The 15,131-nt window shown below is 44.4% G+C and overlaps 1 protein-coding gene across 1 annotated transcript; it reads left to right on the top strand.

Moving 5' to 3' along the window:
• The first annotated feature begins 222 nt into the window (after positions 1 to 222).
• On the top strand, positions 223 to 14,317 carry Ovgp1 (oviductal glycoprotein 1). Its single transcript, XM_090333698.1, has 11 exons — positions 223 to 247; positions 816 to 845; positions 1,580 to 1,784; positions 3,151 to 3,207; positions 4,442 to 4,607; positions 6,052 to 6,176; positions 8,381 to 8,489; positions 8,580 to 8,765; positions 10,112 to 10,228; positions 12,267 to 12,402; positions 13,764 to 14,317. The coding sequence occupies exons 1-11, from the start codon at positions 223 to 225 to the stop codon at positions 14,309 to 14,311; spliced, it is 1,704 nt and encodes a 567-aa protein (XP_090189824.1). The 3' UTR covers positions 14,312 to 14,317.
• Positions 14,318 to 15,131: the final 814 nt, after the last annotated feature.

Raw genomic sequence — 15,131 nt, 5'->3', positions numbered from 1 at the left:
GAGGACCAGGCTGAGAATGGAAACGTAAGGCTATGGAGGACATTCACTCTGCCATTGGAAGCCCACGGCTATGGCTTTGTTGGATCTGAAAGTGCAGATGGTTCTGGGGTCACTGTGACTCCTATGAATCATTGAGTGGGGTGTGTGTGTGTGTAACTGGGCTGTGCCAATGGGTCAGCCCTTATAAAAAGTCTGTTAACTCATGGCTGTTAGACCACAAAGATGGGGAAGCTGTTTCTTTGGGTTGGTGAGTGTGGGAGTTCCAACAAAGTTAGTCCAGGAGCTACAAGGCTTTATGAGACTGTATGGTATTTTATAGGAGTCAGGAGGCTGGACACAGGATGAGATACAGGGAAGGCTGAGGGGCACCCAGGGAGGAAAGAACAGACTAGCAGCTCTCCAGTTTGGTTGCATATTAAACATTTTAATGTCTGGGTTCCATCCTGGATTAATCAAATCATAATCTCTGAGGAAACAGACAAGATGTCAGTATTTATTCATTTGTAGTTATATTAAGAGAGCTTTTGCTGGGACTTTAACCATTATGAATCCTGTGCAAAGCACACACACACACACACACACACACACACACACACACACACACACAGTTTATATATAGAAAACGTATTAGAAATGAACTTTGCTCTCACTCTCTGTACTTCATTTTGGAGGAGAGGAATTGGGTGGATAGTTTGTGCATCTGTATCTAGGTGCTGCCTCTCTGCTGGGAATCTGGCTAACTAGAAGGTGTGCAGGGGAAATATACTTGTTATGCATATGAATCTGTGTGTGATCCCTTCCTCTGTTTCCCATAGGGCTGGTTCTTCTGCTGAAACATCACAATGGTAAGAAAATCGTTTTCTCTCCTCCAGCGTCAAGGCAACTCCTTGGCTGGGAAGTCTTCCACAGTGTTCCTTGCAGCCCTGCTTAACTCTGGCTCCTTTGGCAGAAATTGACCCAGTGTAGTCCAGCAGTGGCTATTAGGTTACCTGCTGTTGATATCACCAATTCTGTGAGATGGTCTCAGACTTGGAATCTGAACTTGGAACCCATGGTGCTCAGGATTGCATGAGGCATTCTTACTTTTCCTGGGACCTAGGCAGGGGGGAAAGGGTGGGGTTTCAGTGAGGGTTTGGAAGGTGGAGGGGAGGGGAGGATAGGTGGAGGAGGCCATGTCAGTGACCTGTTGGGCTGCTATGAGTTGCAATGTGTGTGTGCTTGAGTGGGAGGGTTGTGTAGGCTGTTGCAGTGCTCAGCATCTGAACTCATCCATACTCTCTCCCTACTCTTTTTCATTGTTCCTGTTCTGGGGTCTTAAGCTTAGGACTTGGGCACTGTCTCTTAGCTTGTTTGCTCAAGGGTAGTGCTCTATCCTTTGAGCCATACCTCCACTTCTGGGCTTTTGCTGATTAACTGGCGATAAGAGTCTCACAGGCTTTTCTGCCTTAGCTGGCTTTGAACCAGGATCTTTACAGCTCAGCCTCCTGAGAAGCTAGGATTACAATCATGACCCACAGGTGCCCAGTGCCTTTATAATCCATTGACCTCTGCTAACCAATGTGTGTTCTTTTTTTACCAGGTGCTGCCTATAAACTGGTGTGTTATTTTGCCAACTGGGCACATAGTCGACCAGGCCCTGCTTCCATCTTGCCCCAGGACCTCGACCCTTTTCTCTGCACCCATCTAATTTTTGCCTTTGCTTCAATGAACAACAACCGTATCGTTGCCAGTAATCTCCAAGACGAGATGTTTATCTATTCAGAGTTCAACCAGCTCAAGGAGAAGTGCGTTCATATTGGAGGGGAGGGGGAGGTGCATTTCCAAAATCTTACAGATTTAAGAGAATCAAGCCTACTTCTCCTCTTTTAAACTTTTCTTTGATTCTTCCAACACCTCAAGTTCCTTTCTGCCTCATTTCTCCCTTGATGTCATCGCTTTCCTTGTTGTCTGATAGACTCACTCTGCAGTGTGGCAATTTCGGATATTCAAGGTCAAGTGCTGTTAAAATGCTTCTAAGAGAACCTGAACATCACAGATGCTCAACATATATTAATGTTTTTTTTAACTACCACTTATCACTTGCAGCCTCCAAGCTCAAGCGTCTCAAGAAGAGGAGCAGTATGTCTCATTCCTCAGTATGCCCAGTGTCCAGGCCAGTGCTTGCACTGAGTTGTGCTTAGTAATTATATGCTAAGTATTCTCTGCCTGGAACTCTTAGTCCTTTTCCTGTCCACTGGAAGATTTAGTTCTACATGAATGGCTGAGGGAAAATGCCATAGACTTGGGCTGCGAGCCCCTGAGGTGTGGAGAGAGCACATCCACAAAGTTGTCCACTGAAGTCCAAGCCTCCAAACCAGTCAGTGGCTCCGTTATTACTCAAGAAATATTTGTTAGAGGAGAAAATGAGTGCAGAGAAGCATTTCAGTGAGGTACGGGTAGCTCACACCTGTAATCCTCGCTACTCATGAGGCTCAGATCTGAGGAGGATGATTCGAACACAGAAAGTCTGTTAGATTCTAACTTCCAATTCCACTGAAAGTGGAACTGTGTCTCAAGTGGTAGGATGCCAACCAAATAGCTAAGGGACAGCTCCCAGACCCTGAGGGTTTTGGTGGCTTTTGTACACACTTGGTGTCATGGAGCTGTGATGGCTCTTGGGCCTGTTGTTGTTCTCACTTTTCCTTTCTCCCCATTTTTCTCTTTTTCCACCTTCCTCCCCCCCTGTTTTTTTTTTTTTCTTCTTATTTGTGTGTTAGCGCTGGGGCTTGAACTCAGTGCTTTAAACTCTTCCTTAGTTTTTTTGTTTGTTTTTGTTTTTTTTTTTGCTCAGGGTTAGTCCTTTATCATTTGAGCCACATCTCCAATTCCAGACTTTTCCTAGTTAATTGGAGATAAGAGTCTTACAGACTTCTCTGCTCAGGCTGGCCTCAAAGCTGATCCTCAGAACTCAGCCTCCCATTTAGCTAGGGATATAGGCATGAGCCACCAGTGCCCAGCCTCTTTCCCTTTTTGTCTCCAATGCTCTCCCACCCCACCCCCCAACCCCCAGCCATTTCCCATTTGTCTTCCACTGTGTAAAGCAGAGAACGGTGGGCTCTGCTGACCCCTAGAGGAAGGACCTGCCTACCTACCCTCTTTCCTCTGTTCTAGGAACAAGGAGCTGAAAACACTGCTATCTGTTGGAGGGTGGAACTTTGGCACATCAAGGTGAGACTTACTGTCACTTTTTTTCCTCTGGGAGAGGTGAGTAGGGCCAGCTAGAAGTGAGGATGGTAGAGTAGCAAGCCAGCTTGGCCATAAACATAGCGAAGTTCATGCAAGTCATTCTCCTGGACTGGCCCTGGATTTAAAGAACTCCTTCCCTGGAGAGTCACAAGAGACAAGGAAATCCTCGTGGGTGGTGAGAAAGGAGATGTGGGAAGAATTGAGAGGTCAAATGAGATGTGTACAAATGAACCCATACTCCTTTGTAAGAGGACAAGAATCACATAGGACAAAAAGAATGAACCTCAAATTTCACAGGGCCTGTCATTTCCTCACTTTGTTAGAGTCAGTGCTACTAACCTCAGTGGAGGCAAAGAAGCAACAGATCAAGTGCTGGTCTGGTGCATGGGTACACAGAACCTGTTCCACATGCAATGACCACTCTTGGTGGCATTTCCCTTCCCTGAGAAAAAGTGGACATTACAAACTGCCTTTCTATTCTCTGGAGAAATCTTTCTTCTGCATCTGGCTCTTCTTGGAGCAGAGAACTGCATGTGTTCTCACTTTGGGGAGATGACAACTGAGGCCATCTAAGCTCCAGCCTTCACCTCTCCTCCTCTGAACCTTTGAAGAGCCTGGGGCTGTACATTTACTTCATGTCTGCCCAGGAAGATCCTACAGAGTGGTTATGTTTCAAATTGGCAGGAAAATAAGAGTCACGAATATTAGAGACTTGCCATGTTTGTTTCTTAGCATCAACCCAGTTACCCATCTATCTCTGAGTCTGGTCATCCACTAAGCAGTATCTAAAGGACTAGTCCTCAGTCAATGTTCAGCTCCAGCAAGTTAGAATTCTTCCCAAAGTGTCTTCACTATGGAAAGAAAAGAAATTAAGATAGAAAAAAAAATCAAACAAGCAAGCAAAAGAGCCAGGGGACAGGAAATTCTTGTCAGAGGCCTGGCTTTCTGGTGTCAGCCCAGATCCTGATGAGAATGTAGATCTTTCTGGAATTGTTGCTCTTGGCTCATCTTCCTTTTCCCAGTCCAGCCAGAGAAAAGAACATCATGGCTAGGACAGGTGGTAAGGATTGGATGGTTCTGTATGATTTACCAGATCTTAAAAAAAAAAGAAAGAATTGGATGATTCTGATGAGGTGCTGGCAGAAAGAGGTAGGGTGCCTTGCTTAGCAGAGCCTAGGTGCTGTGCTCTTAGCCTCACTCTCCAGTCTCCCAACAGATTCACTGTGATGTTATCTACACCAACCAACCGAGGCAAGTTTACTGCGTCAGTTATATCCCTCCTGAGGACACATGGCTTTGATGGTCTTGACCTTTTCTTCTTGTACCCTGGACTACGAGGCAGCCCCATGGGTGACCGGTGGACTTTTCTCCTCCTGATAGAGGTAAGACTCATTGGGAAGCTCCAGAATCCAAGAATGGCTGTACTGTTCATGTGTCTGGGCTCACGGTAGAAGGGCACAAGGCCAAGGGCGGGGGCAGGAGCGAGGAAATAGAATATTCTTTTACTTCTATTGCCTAGAGGTGATATGGCAAACTTCTGCACAGCAAGTGCTCCATGTGTGTTCTTTTTCTGCATCTGGGTCTTGCTCTATCGTTCTAGCTAAGTGACAGCTTCTACAGCTTGTGTAACCAAGCTACTTTGCTCTTTCTCCATTGGTGTTGACCTGTTGACCTGTATCAGTTTTTCTCACAGCCCACAGGCAGGGCCTGAATCTGATTTTTTTTTTCTGGCGGGCTTAAACTTGCCTGGGATGCTGTGAGCTTTTTTTTTTTTTTCCTCAGAGTGTTCTACCACTTGAGCCACAGTGCCACTTCTGGCATTTTTTTTTTTTTGAGTAATTTATTGGAGATGAGTCTCATGGAGTTTCCTGCCTAGGCTGGCTTTGAACCATGATCTTCAAATCTCAGCTTCCTGAGTAGCTAGGATTATAGGTGTGAACCTTTTTTTTTTTTTTTGCCAGTCTTAGGCCTTGAGCTCAAGGCCTGAACACTGTCCTTGGGCTTTCTCAAGGCTAGAACTCTACCACTTGAGCCACAGCATCTGCTTTTTTCTATGTATGTGGTACCGAGGAATCGAACCTGGGTCTTCATGCATACTAGGCAAACACTCTACCACTAGGCCAAACTTCTGGTCTGGTTTACCATATTTTAATAAATAACTTTGGTATATTTCCATATCAAACAAAAGAAATGGCTGAGGCAAAGTCATTTCTTGAATAACATTTCTGACTTCATTACAAGGTCAGAAATTCTGGCTTTTACAGACCATTTTCAAATAAAACAAGTGAAATATTACATTATTTTAATGCTGTCTTAATTCTTTTTTTTTGTTTTTTTTTTGTTGTGGGATTTTGAACCCTTGGCCTGGGTGCTATCCCTGAGCTCTTCAGCTCAAGGCTAACATCATACCCTTTGAGCCACAGCGACACTTCTGGTTTTCTGGTGATTCATTGGAGATAAGAGTCTCATAGACTTAAGTGCCCAGGCTGGCTTTGAACCTCGATCCTCAGATTTCAGCCCTCTGAGTAGCTAGGATTACAGGCATGAGCCACCTCGCCTGACAATGCTGTCTTAATTCTATCACTTCAAGATTTCTTGTTTTTCCATTTAACTTTCTCCTTACAAAGATCTGTGCATTGAAGAACTCAAGTTTTCTGAATTCCATCTGATTTGGTTCCTGTGATTGAAGAGACTTACTACGTGGGTTCTCAGAGTCTTTCACAGTAGTCATAGCCTTCATTCTGCATCCTTTGTGTCCCCATACCTGGCTCAAAGGACGACACATTCTCTCCCTGACTGCTTTGTCTCCTTCTGTGTCTTTCCTAGGAGCTGCTGTCTGCCTTCAAGAACGAGGCGCAGAACACCAAGCGGCCAAGGCTGCTGCTCTCTGCTGCTGTCTCTGGTGTTCCACGCATCATCCAAACGTCATATGATGTGTACCGTATGGGACAGTGAGTAGATGCTGTTCTGGTGGGACAGAACCTGGGAGGGAAGGAGGCATCTTGAGCTCAGAACCGTGAAGCGTCTGAAACTTGGAGTCCAAGCTTGCCACATGCCTGACCTGATAATGTGCCACAGCACTGATACTGTATCAGTGCTGGATATACCAGGGGGTTTTCTTCAGAAGGTCAGAGCAGAGTGTTGCAGTGTTGGCCCTGAATACCATGGCCATGAGCAGAATCTTCTGCAGTGCCTCTTCCTGGCTTTCACAAAGGAGAGAATGCCACAGGCCCCGCCTCTTCCGTCTCAGCTCATAGCTACAGATGTACTGTGCTGAGGAGGATAGCATTAGAGAGCAGATGGAAACAAAGTCAGGCATGCTTGTGTCACACTCAAATTTCAAAATGTGTTTCCCTTGCAAAAGTTGAAAAGATAGAAGAGAACAGCACATGACTTTTTCAGATCTAATTTTTTTTCTACGGTGGGGATGCTTGTACTGGGGCTATCGCTCAGAGCCTCACATTCTTGCTTGGCTTTTTCTGCTCAACGCTGACACTCTATCACTTGAGCCACACCTCCACTTCTGTTTTTTTGCTTTAAGTGTTGATAAGAGACTTATGAACTTTTCTTTCTAGATTGATTTTTTTTTAATTATTGTTTTAGTGGGCGCTGGTGGCACACGCCAGTAATCCTAGCTACTCAGGAGGCTGAGATCTGAGGATTGTGGTTCAAAGCCAGCCTGGGCACAAAAGTCCGTGAGACTTTTATCTCCAATTAACCACCAGAAAACCAGAAGTGGCACTGTGGCTCAAGTGGAAGAGTGCTAGCCTTCTGCTGAAGAGCTCAGGGCCAGCACCAGGCCCAGAGTTCAAGCCCCATGACCAAAATAAATAATTGTTTTTGAGTAGTTGTAGAAGAAGTGTTAATTCAAGGGGCTGGGAGTTTGGCCTAGTGGTAGAGTGCTTGCTTAGCATGCACGAAGACCCGGGTTTGATTCCTCAGTACCACATACATAGAAAAAAACCAGAAGTGGTGGTGAGACTCAAGTTGTAGAGAAAGCCTTGAGAAAGTCCATGGACAGTGCTCAGGCCTTGATCTCAAGCCCCGGATTGCCAAAAAAAAAAGAAATGTTAATTCAAGATGTGAGTTTGAGAGTATAATACATCTTGATCCATGTCTCCCCTTTCTCTGGACTGGCTTTGAACTGTGATCATCAGATTTCAGCCTTTTGAGTAACTAAGCTTACAGGTGTGAGCCACTACTACCTAGCAATGCTTCCGGTTTTTGTTGTTGTTATTATTTTCTTTCTTTTTTTTTTTGTCAGTTGTGGGGTTTGAACTCAGGGTCTTGACACTCTTTGTGCTCAATGTTTGAGCTCTACCACTGCTTCAATTTTTAAATGGGAAAAGTTAAATTTCATAAGATATTGGCTTGATTAAAATTATATCACCAGGCATGAGACTCTTATCATCTACTAACCACCAAAACTCTGGAAGTGGAGCTGTGGCTTAAGTGTTAGAGGACTAGCCAAAAGAGACAGAGAGAGAGAGAGAGAGAGAGAGAGAGAGAGAGAGAGAGAGAGAGAGAGAGAGAGAGAGAGAGAGAGAGAGAGAGAGAGAGAGAGAGAGAGAGAGAGAGAGAGAGAGAGAGAGGGAGAGCGAGAGACAGAGACAGAGAGAGCACGCGCTCAAGGAGAGGAATAGCTAAGACAGGTGTGAACCTATAGCTCCCAGACCTTGAATTTAAGCCCCAAGACTGGCACACACACAAAAATTAAAATTAGATCATTACAGTACCACATACCTCTGACTTGGTGCCTGCTTGGTCATACTTGATCAGTAGGAAGTTTCTAGAAGGTGATGTCTGTGGTTCCTGGAATGGTAGAAAATAGAAAGACTTTTATTGCTAGGGGTCAGAACTCTTTTTACTCAGGGTAGTTACTTAGACTCTTGTGAGCACTTGTGGAAGGCCTGGATATATTTCTTTTTTGCCCAGTTTCTGCCTGCCAACACAGATACTCTCTCAGAATGCACAGAACCTGATGCATAGCTCTCTGTCTTAACATGACAGGCATATTCTATGCAGACCTCACAGGCAGAGAAGCTCAGGTGAAGCCAACACACAATGGTTTAGCCACTTAGCACTACAATGTTCTTGCCTGACAAGGTAAGGTTGGCTAGCCCAACCTACATATATTCTCTTCCATTCCTTGCAGACTTTTGGATTTCATCAGTGTTTTGTCTTATGACTTGCATGGAAGCTGGGAAAAGTTCACAGGACACAATAGCCCCCTCTTCTCTTTTCCGGAAGATCCCAGGTCTTCGGTAAGAAAAGGAAAGGTCTCAGGCAGCCCAGATGTCCGTATTTGAGTGTAGTATTGTTTCTTAGATGGGCTGTGTTCTTCTTACTTGCAGGCGTATGCCATGAATCACTGGCGGAGGCTTAATGCACCTGCAGAGAAGCTCATCATGGGATTCCCTACCTATGGACGTACCTTTCGCCTTCTCAAAGCTTCTGAGAACGGGTTGCATGCTGCAGCTGTAGGGCCAGGGGCTTCAGGAAAGTACACCCAGCAAGCTGGATTCCTGGCTTATTATGAGGTGACGGTATTTGGAAATTTTGTCAAGGGGACCCCCAGCCCTACATGGGCAGTAGATGATACAACATGACGAGAGAGGGAGAGTTAGAGCAAGAGAGGTAGTATATTCAACAAAGAAAATTCACCTTCTCAGGAATTTTCTCTTTCTTTGGTGGAAGATGAGAGACTTATATATTTTCACAAAAGATCTTTTTTTTTTTGCTAGTCCTAAAGCTTGAACTTAGGGCCTGGGCACTGTCCTTGGACACTTTATGCTAAAGGCTAGCACTCTACTACTTCTACTTGAGCCACAGCACCACTTTTAGCTTTTTATTATTATGTGGTATCGAATCCAGGGCTTCATGCATGCTAGCCAAGCACTCTTGCCACTAGGCTACGTTCCTGGCTCACACAAAAGGATCTTCAATACTGTGCAGGCAAACCCTGACTTACTATAAGAACTAAAAATCACATATGACATATATATGATATATATCTCATTTATATGATATATGCATACATTCTATATTTATATATGCATATGTATATATACTATACAGATGTATATGTGCATATACATGTATTTATATAGAGCATACATATATAATTCGAACACTTGCAAAAGTAAAAAATATATGTCAGCATATATCCCTTATCTAGGTGAAATTTTTAATGTATGGCCAGTCTTGTTTCATCTGTGCTGATTCCTTGCTTTCTCACTATTAAGGCTGTGTATGTGTATGCATATACTAGTACTGAGGCTTGAACTCAGGACCTGAAGCTCTTAGTGATAAGAGACTTTATTGTCTGGGTTGGCTTTGAACCATAATCCTCAGATCTCAGCCTCCTGAATGGCTAGGATTACAGACAGGTGGGAGTCAACAGCACCCAGACCACACAACAGAAGGAATTTATTCAGGATAGAGAGGAATTCCCATCTCCCACTCCATTCCCTCTTTGTGTGTATGTATGTATGTGTGTGTGTGTGTGCACACATCTGCACATGTGTGCATGTGCACTGGTACTGGGGCTTGAACTCCGAGCCTTACACTCTCATTTAGCTTTTTCTCTCAAGGCTGGCATTTAACCACTTCATCCACAGCTCCACTTCCAGTATTTTGCTAGTTAACTGGGCTTGTCTCACAAGCTTTCCTGCCTGAGTTGGCTTCAAACCAGGATCCTCAGAGCTCAGCCTCCTGAGTAGCTAGGATTACAGGTGTGAGCCACCAGTGCCTAGTGTGATCTAACTTCCCCTCCTGCCCTGGTGAGGACTTCCTAAGTTTTATATTCTGGAACAAGGAGCAACCATGTGTCCTTTTGCTTCTTGTTATGGCACTTCATGGAACTCACCTCTGGTCTTCCTGGCAGGTTTGTTCCTTTATTCAGAAAGCCAAAAAGTACTGGATTGACTATCAGTATGTTCCATATGCCTGCAAAGGGAAGGAGTGGGTTGGCTATGATGATGCTACCAGCTTCAGTTACAAGGTGAGACCCAGCAATTTTTTGCTTCAGCATGTGGATTCCCACTGTGGGACCCTGGGGAGTGCGCAGTGCCTGCATGTGCACTTCCTAATCCTGTCTTGAACTGAGCGCTGTCTCTTCATCTTATTCTGTTTAAGGTTGATGTTTTATCAGGTGAACCACACTTTCACTCTGAAGTGGCTGATTTCACTCTGCTGGCTAACTGGGGATAAGAGTTTTATAGACTTTGCTGCCTGGGCTGGCTTCAAGCTACTCAGTCTCCTGAGTAGCTAGGTTTTCAGGCATGAGCTACCAATGCTTGGCTGTTCTGTTCTGTTCTGTTCTTTTTTTTTTTTAAACGGAATCTCATTATCATCTAACCTAAACTGACCTGGAACCCATCATATAGCCCAGACTGGCTTTAAACTCCTAATTCTCCTGCCTCTCCCTCTTGAATACTGAAATTGAAGTCGTGTCCAGACTTCGTCTGTGCTTTGATGAGTCTAAGAGATTTGATAAAGTAGAAATTCTTGGGTCTACTTTGGAACATTCAGTAGGTTTGAAAGCCTGGGAATGATTTTTAGTACATGTTCATATAAATTTGCTGTAATCGTTTGTTATTTGGAATGACACGTAAGAGTCCAAGCATAAAACATAAGGGGTCTAGATTAGGAGGTTGGAAGAAGAGATTGTGGGTGAGAAGTTGTCAGTATTTGACAACTGCTTTGATATTGGGGTTTATAGGAAATAATTCATAGCTCTATTGTAGGTGCTGAAAAAGGGCAGATGCTGCTGTTCTGTTTTTTTTGTTTGTTTGTTTGTTTTGATTTTTGTTTTTGTTTGCCAGTCTTGGGCTTGAGCTCAGGGCCTGAGTACTGTCCTTGGACTTTCTCAAGGCTAGAGCTCTACCACTTGAGCCTCAGCACCACTTCTGGCTTTTTTCTATGTATGTGGTACCGAGGAATCGAACCTGGGTATTCGTGCATGCTAGGCAAGCACTCTACCACTAGGCCAAACTCCCAGCCCCTGCTGTTCTATTTTTTTGAGAGAACAATTAGAAGTTAAAACACAAAAGGTGGAGAAGCCCTTATGAGGTCTTAGTGTGTCTTCTGCTATGTATGCATATCTCCTGCTGGGACTCACTGGTGAGGAAAGGTAGAAAGCATTGCTTCCAGCTCTTAGGATCTCAGTCTGGCTTGGGAATGGAAGACAGAAAATATCAATAGCCTGATAGTGGATTGAGTGGACTTAAAGCCATGATCCACAGGAGCTCAGAGAGAGGATTGTCCAAAGGGAGGAAGTCACTCAGGACTAGTGGCAGGTGGGGGACTTGTACTGAGGAACATTGCTGTACCTTCCAGGACAACATGGAGTCGAGTATGGGGATGAAGAAAGGATATTATTATTGTTATGGCTATTATTTTTATTATTATTATGTCCATTCAGCGGCTTGAACTCAGGGCCTGGGTACTGTCCTTTAGCTATCTTGCTTAAGGCTGGTGGTTTACTATTTGAGATTCACTTCACATCTGGCTTTTTTGGCTTTTTAGGGATAAGATAACCCTGATCCTCAGATCTCATTCTCCTGAGTAGGATTCCAGGCAAGAGCCACTAGGACTTGCCTTACTTTAAAAAAATTATCTTTATGTATTTGCACAAATGAGTTTCAGTTCGATGAGTCAATTTATGAGTACAATGCTTCTTGATCAATGTTATCCCTTCCATTACTCATCATGCCCCCCATCTCTCCTAATCCTACCTATCCACTCAAGTTACCTGGTTTTTACAAGTTCCATTTACACACACGCGCGTGTGCACGCACGCACACACACACATACACACACACACACACGAGACACAAATCACATAAACTTTCTAGGATTCCATAGCAAGAGTTAAAATACAGGTTGTACCCTAATCTTCCTACCACATTGCCTCCTATTATTATCTTCTGCATGATGATGATGGTGCTAATGATGATGGTGGTGATGATTATGTCACTATCTCCAGTCTGTAGGTGGCCAGGGAAGGCACTGATAGTCTGTGATATATATTTTTTCAGGGAAAGTTCATAAAGAGAGAACATTTTGGGGGTGCCATGGTGTGGACATTGGACACAGATGATGTCAGGGGTGCTTTCTGTGGCAGTGGCCCTTTCCCTCTGGTTCACATATTGAAGGACCTTCTGGTAAAGCCTGGTAAGTAGCCTATGGTGTGAAAGCCAGAGTTGGAATTTGCATAACTGAGCACTGGTAGGGTCTAAATTCTTCGAAGAAGCTGACACACATGACCCTGACGTCAGATCAAGCAACATGTTCTCTAATGTTTACTGTGTCTCTCATTTGACTGTGTGTGTGTGTGTGTGTGTGTGTGTGTGTGTGTGTGTGTATGTGTGTTCCTAGGAATTGAATCTAGGGCCTCCAGTCCACTTCCATTTGAGTCATGTCACAAGCCCTTTTGTTTGTATTTTGCTTTTGACATGGAGTCGCTAACTTTGCCTGAACTGGCCTAGAACTCTCAATACTCCTTGCCTCTGCCTCCTAAGTAGCTATGATTACAGATGTGTGCCACCATTCCTGCCTCCTTATTTGCCCTCTTAAGAGTTTCCTTTGCCTTATCTGGAAATGGGAATACCCTATTACAAGAACAAAACAAAATATGGAATGAAACTTCACTGGCTCATATCAGTACTCAATATATGCTAGTTTATTTCTTGGATAAGGATTAGAAGAGGGAATTTGGTATCTTTGGATTTATCCTCTCTCCCTCCTTCTGTTCCTCCCTTCCTTTTTTCTTTCTGTCATGGGGCTTGAACTCAGGGCGTGGGTGCTGTCCCTGAGCTCCTTTAGTTCAAGGCTAGTGCTCTACCACTGGGAGAAACAGTTCTACTTCCAGTTTTCTGGTGGTTAATTGGAGACAAGAATTTCCTGCCTGGGCCATGACCCTCAAATTTCAGCTTCCTGCGTGGTAAGGATTACAAAGGTGAGCCACCAGCACCCAGCCTGACCATTTCTTTTGATACTAGAGTCTGAGCCAGCAGTTAGAAGATGGAACTTAGTGTGTAAGAGCTGAAAGATAGTTGGAGATTTTTTTATAATCCTCATTTAATGCACAAGACTTGAGCTCAGCCAAGTAACCTGTCATTTAGAGACTTCTTGCTTTTAAGCTTTGTCCCTGATGTTTCCAAGAATATGTAGACACAAGAGCCTTCTCCTTGGACCTCCCACAAGTAAGGAATTCGATTTGGTTGGTGGTGCAATTAGAGGTGTCAAAATGAGGACTTCAGCACAGGAAATGGCTCCATTCGGGTGTCACTCAGCAGAAATGTAACAAATCCCCTGAGGACCCATGACTTAGCACTGCTACAATGATGGGGCTGGGAAAGAGGGTTTCAATGTGGGATTATTGTCTGTGCTTTCAAATGCATAAATGATGAGGATCCTTCAGTTATAGAATATTAGAGTAGGTACATGAGCCCCAGAGTGGTTCTAGTCCTGCCAATAATTAATAAGAAAGAGGAATCTCATCTCTTTTTTCTGTTTATTTTTTTTCCCCATAGGCTTGAGCACAACTTCTTTACCACAATTTCAGTACTCATCTGCTGTGAATGTTTCAAGATCTGGCTCTGAAAGGCTGACTGTGACAAAGGCACTGACCACGGATGTGAAGATTTTGCCTCCCGGAGGAGAGGGGGTGACTGTGGAGGGCAATGGGAAGAACAAATATATGACTCCAGACCCTGGAGATAGAAGTGTGACCTCTGGAAGGGATACAACTCCCTTTCCAAAGCACACTGTAACATTCAGAGGGAAGACCGAGGCTCCTGGGGCACAAACTGTGACCCCTCTGGCCCATGCATCTGGCACCACTGCAGGCACTAGCAAGGTCCAAGAGCCTCCTCAGACACAGACCCCTGCTGAGAAGAGTGTTTTCTCTGTGAGCTCTGGAGGGATGAGAGTCCTTCCTGTGACTCTTCAGGTGAAAACCCCTAGTGGGGATACAACAGCTCAAAAAAGATCCCCATTTCCTCCCAGAGAGATGTCAATCACCCCTGGTCAGCAGAATACCTTCGAAATTGGTCAATTTGGCTTTGAAGGTGAAAACTAATGCCAATTTCGGGTGAAATTGGTGTTCAGATGGAAGCTGAGACAGGAAACTGGACTCCAGCCAGGCCTGTCATCCTGTTGCCAGAGTGTAATTCTCTTCCTTTTGAAAACCATTTTCTCTCTACAGAAGACAACTATATGTTTTTCTCATCAACACAATGGCTCTTCCACAAGACCTCTCTCTCTCAAAATAGAAAGCCTAGAAGGCACTGTTGTAAATCAAGCAACTTAAACCCTGTTTGTGGCAGAGCAGGGGAAAGCTCTTGTGTTTTCTTTTACCTTCTAGAATAGCAGCTGCCTGGCAAATGAAGTAAGGAGGCATCAAAGCCAATGTGGTCAATTTCCTTTCTGTTGAATAAATGAGAATTAAAATCATCTGAAGTCCGTGATTCTTTCTTAAAATTCCCTGGGCAGGCCAGGTGTCAATTACTCACCCGTGTAATCCTAGCTACTCAGAAGTGTTATATCCCAGCCATTTTCGGGGGGCCTGAGTCCCCCAGCACTTAGTGAACAGAGCTAGGAGTCAATTTAATAGCAGCACAGCAGCTACTCTCTACCTTCAGGCTGATAGAGAGCAGCCCCGACCTTTAGTGGGGCTGAGCTTTTAAAGATAAACACCACACGCAGGCAGTAGTCACCTTATGACGTCACCTTACAATGCCATAATCAATAACCACAAGGACGAAACCACACACAGGTGGTCGTAACCACATGCAGGTGGTCGAGCAGGTTAAGCATTTTTACAAAAACAAAAACAATTTTGGTAGCGAAGCCTGCCAGATTATTACACTGAGTAGTTACAGTATTACAGGTGTGAGACA

Source organism: Megascapheus bottae, chromosome 6 (genome assembly GCF_031878675.1).
Source record: "Megascapheus bottae isolate mThoBot1 chromosome 6, mThoBot2.hap1, whole genome shotgun sequence".
Lineage (NCBI taxonomy): Eukaryota > Metazoa > Chordata > Mammalia > Rodentia > Geomyidae > Megascapheus > Megascapheus bottae.
The sequence above is the reverse complement of the archived record's forward strand: the minus strand, read 5'-3'. Positions and strand labels throughout refer to the sequence as shown.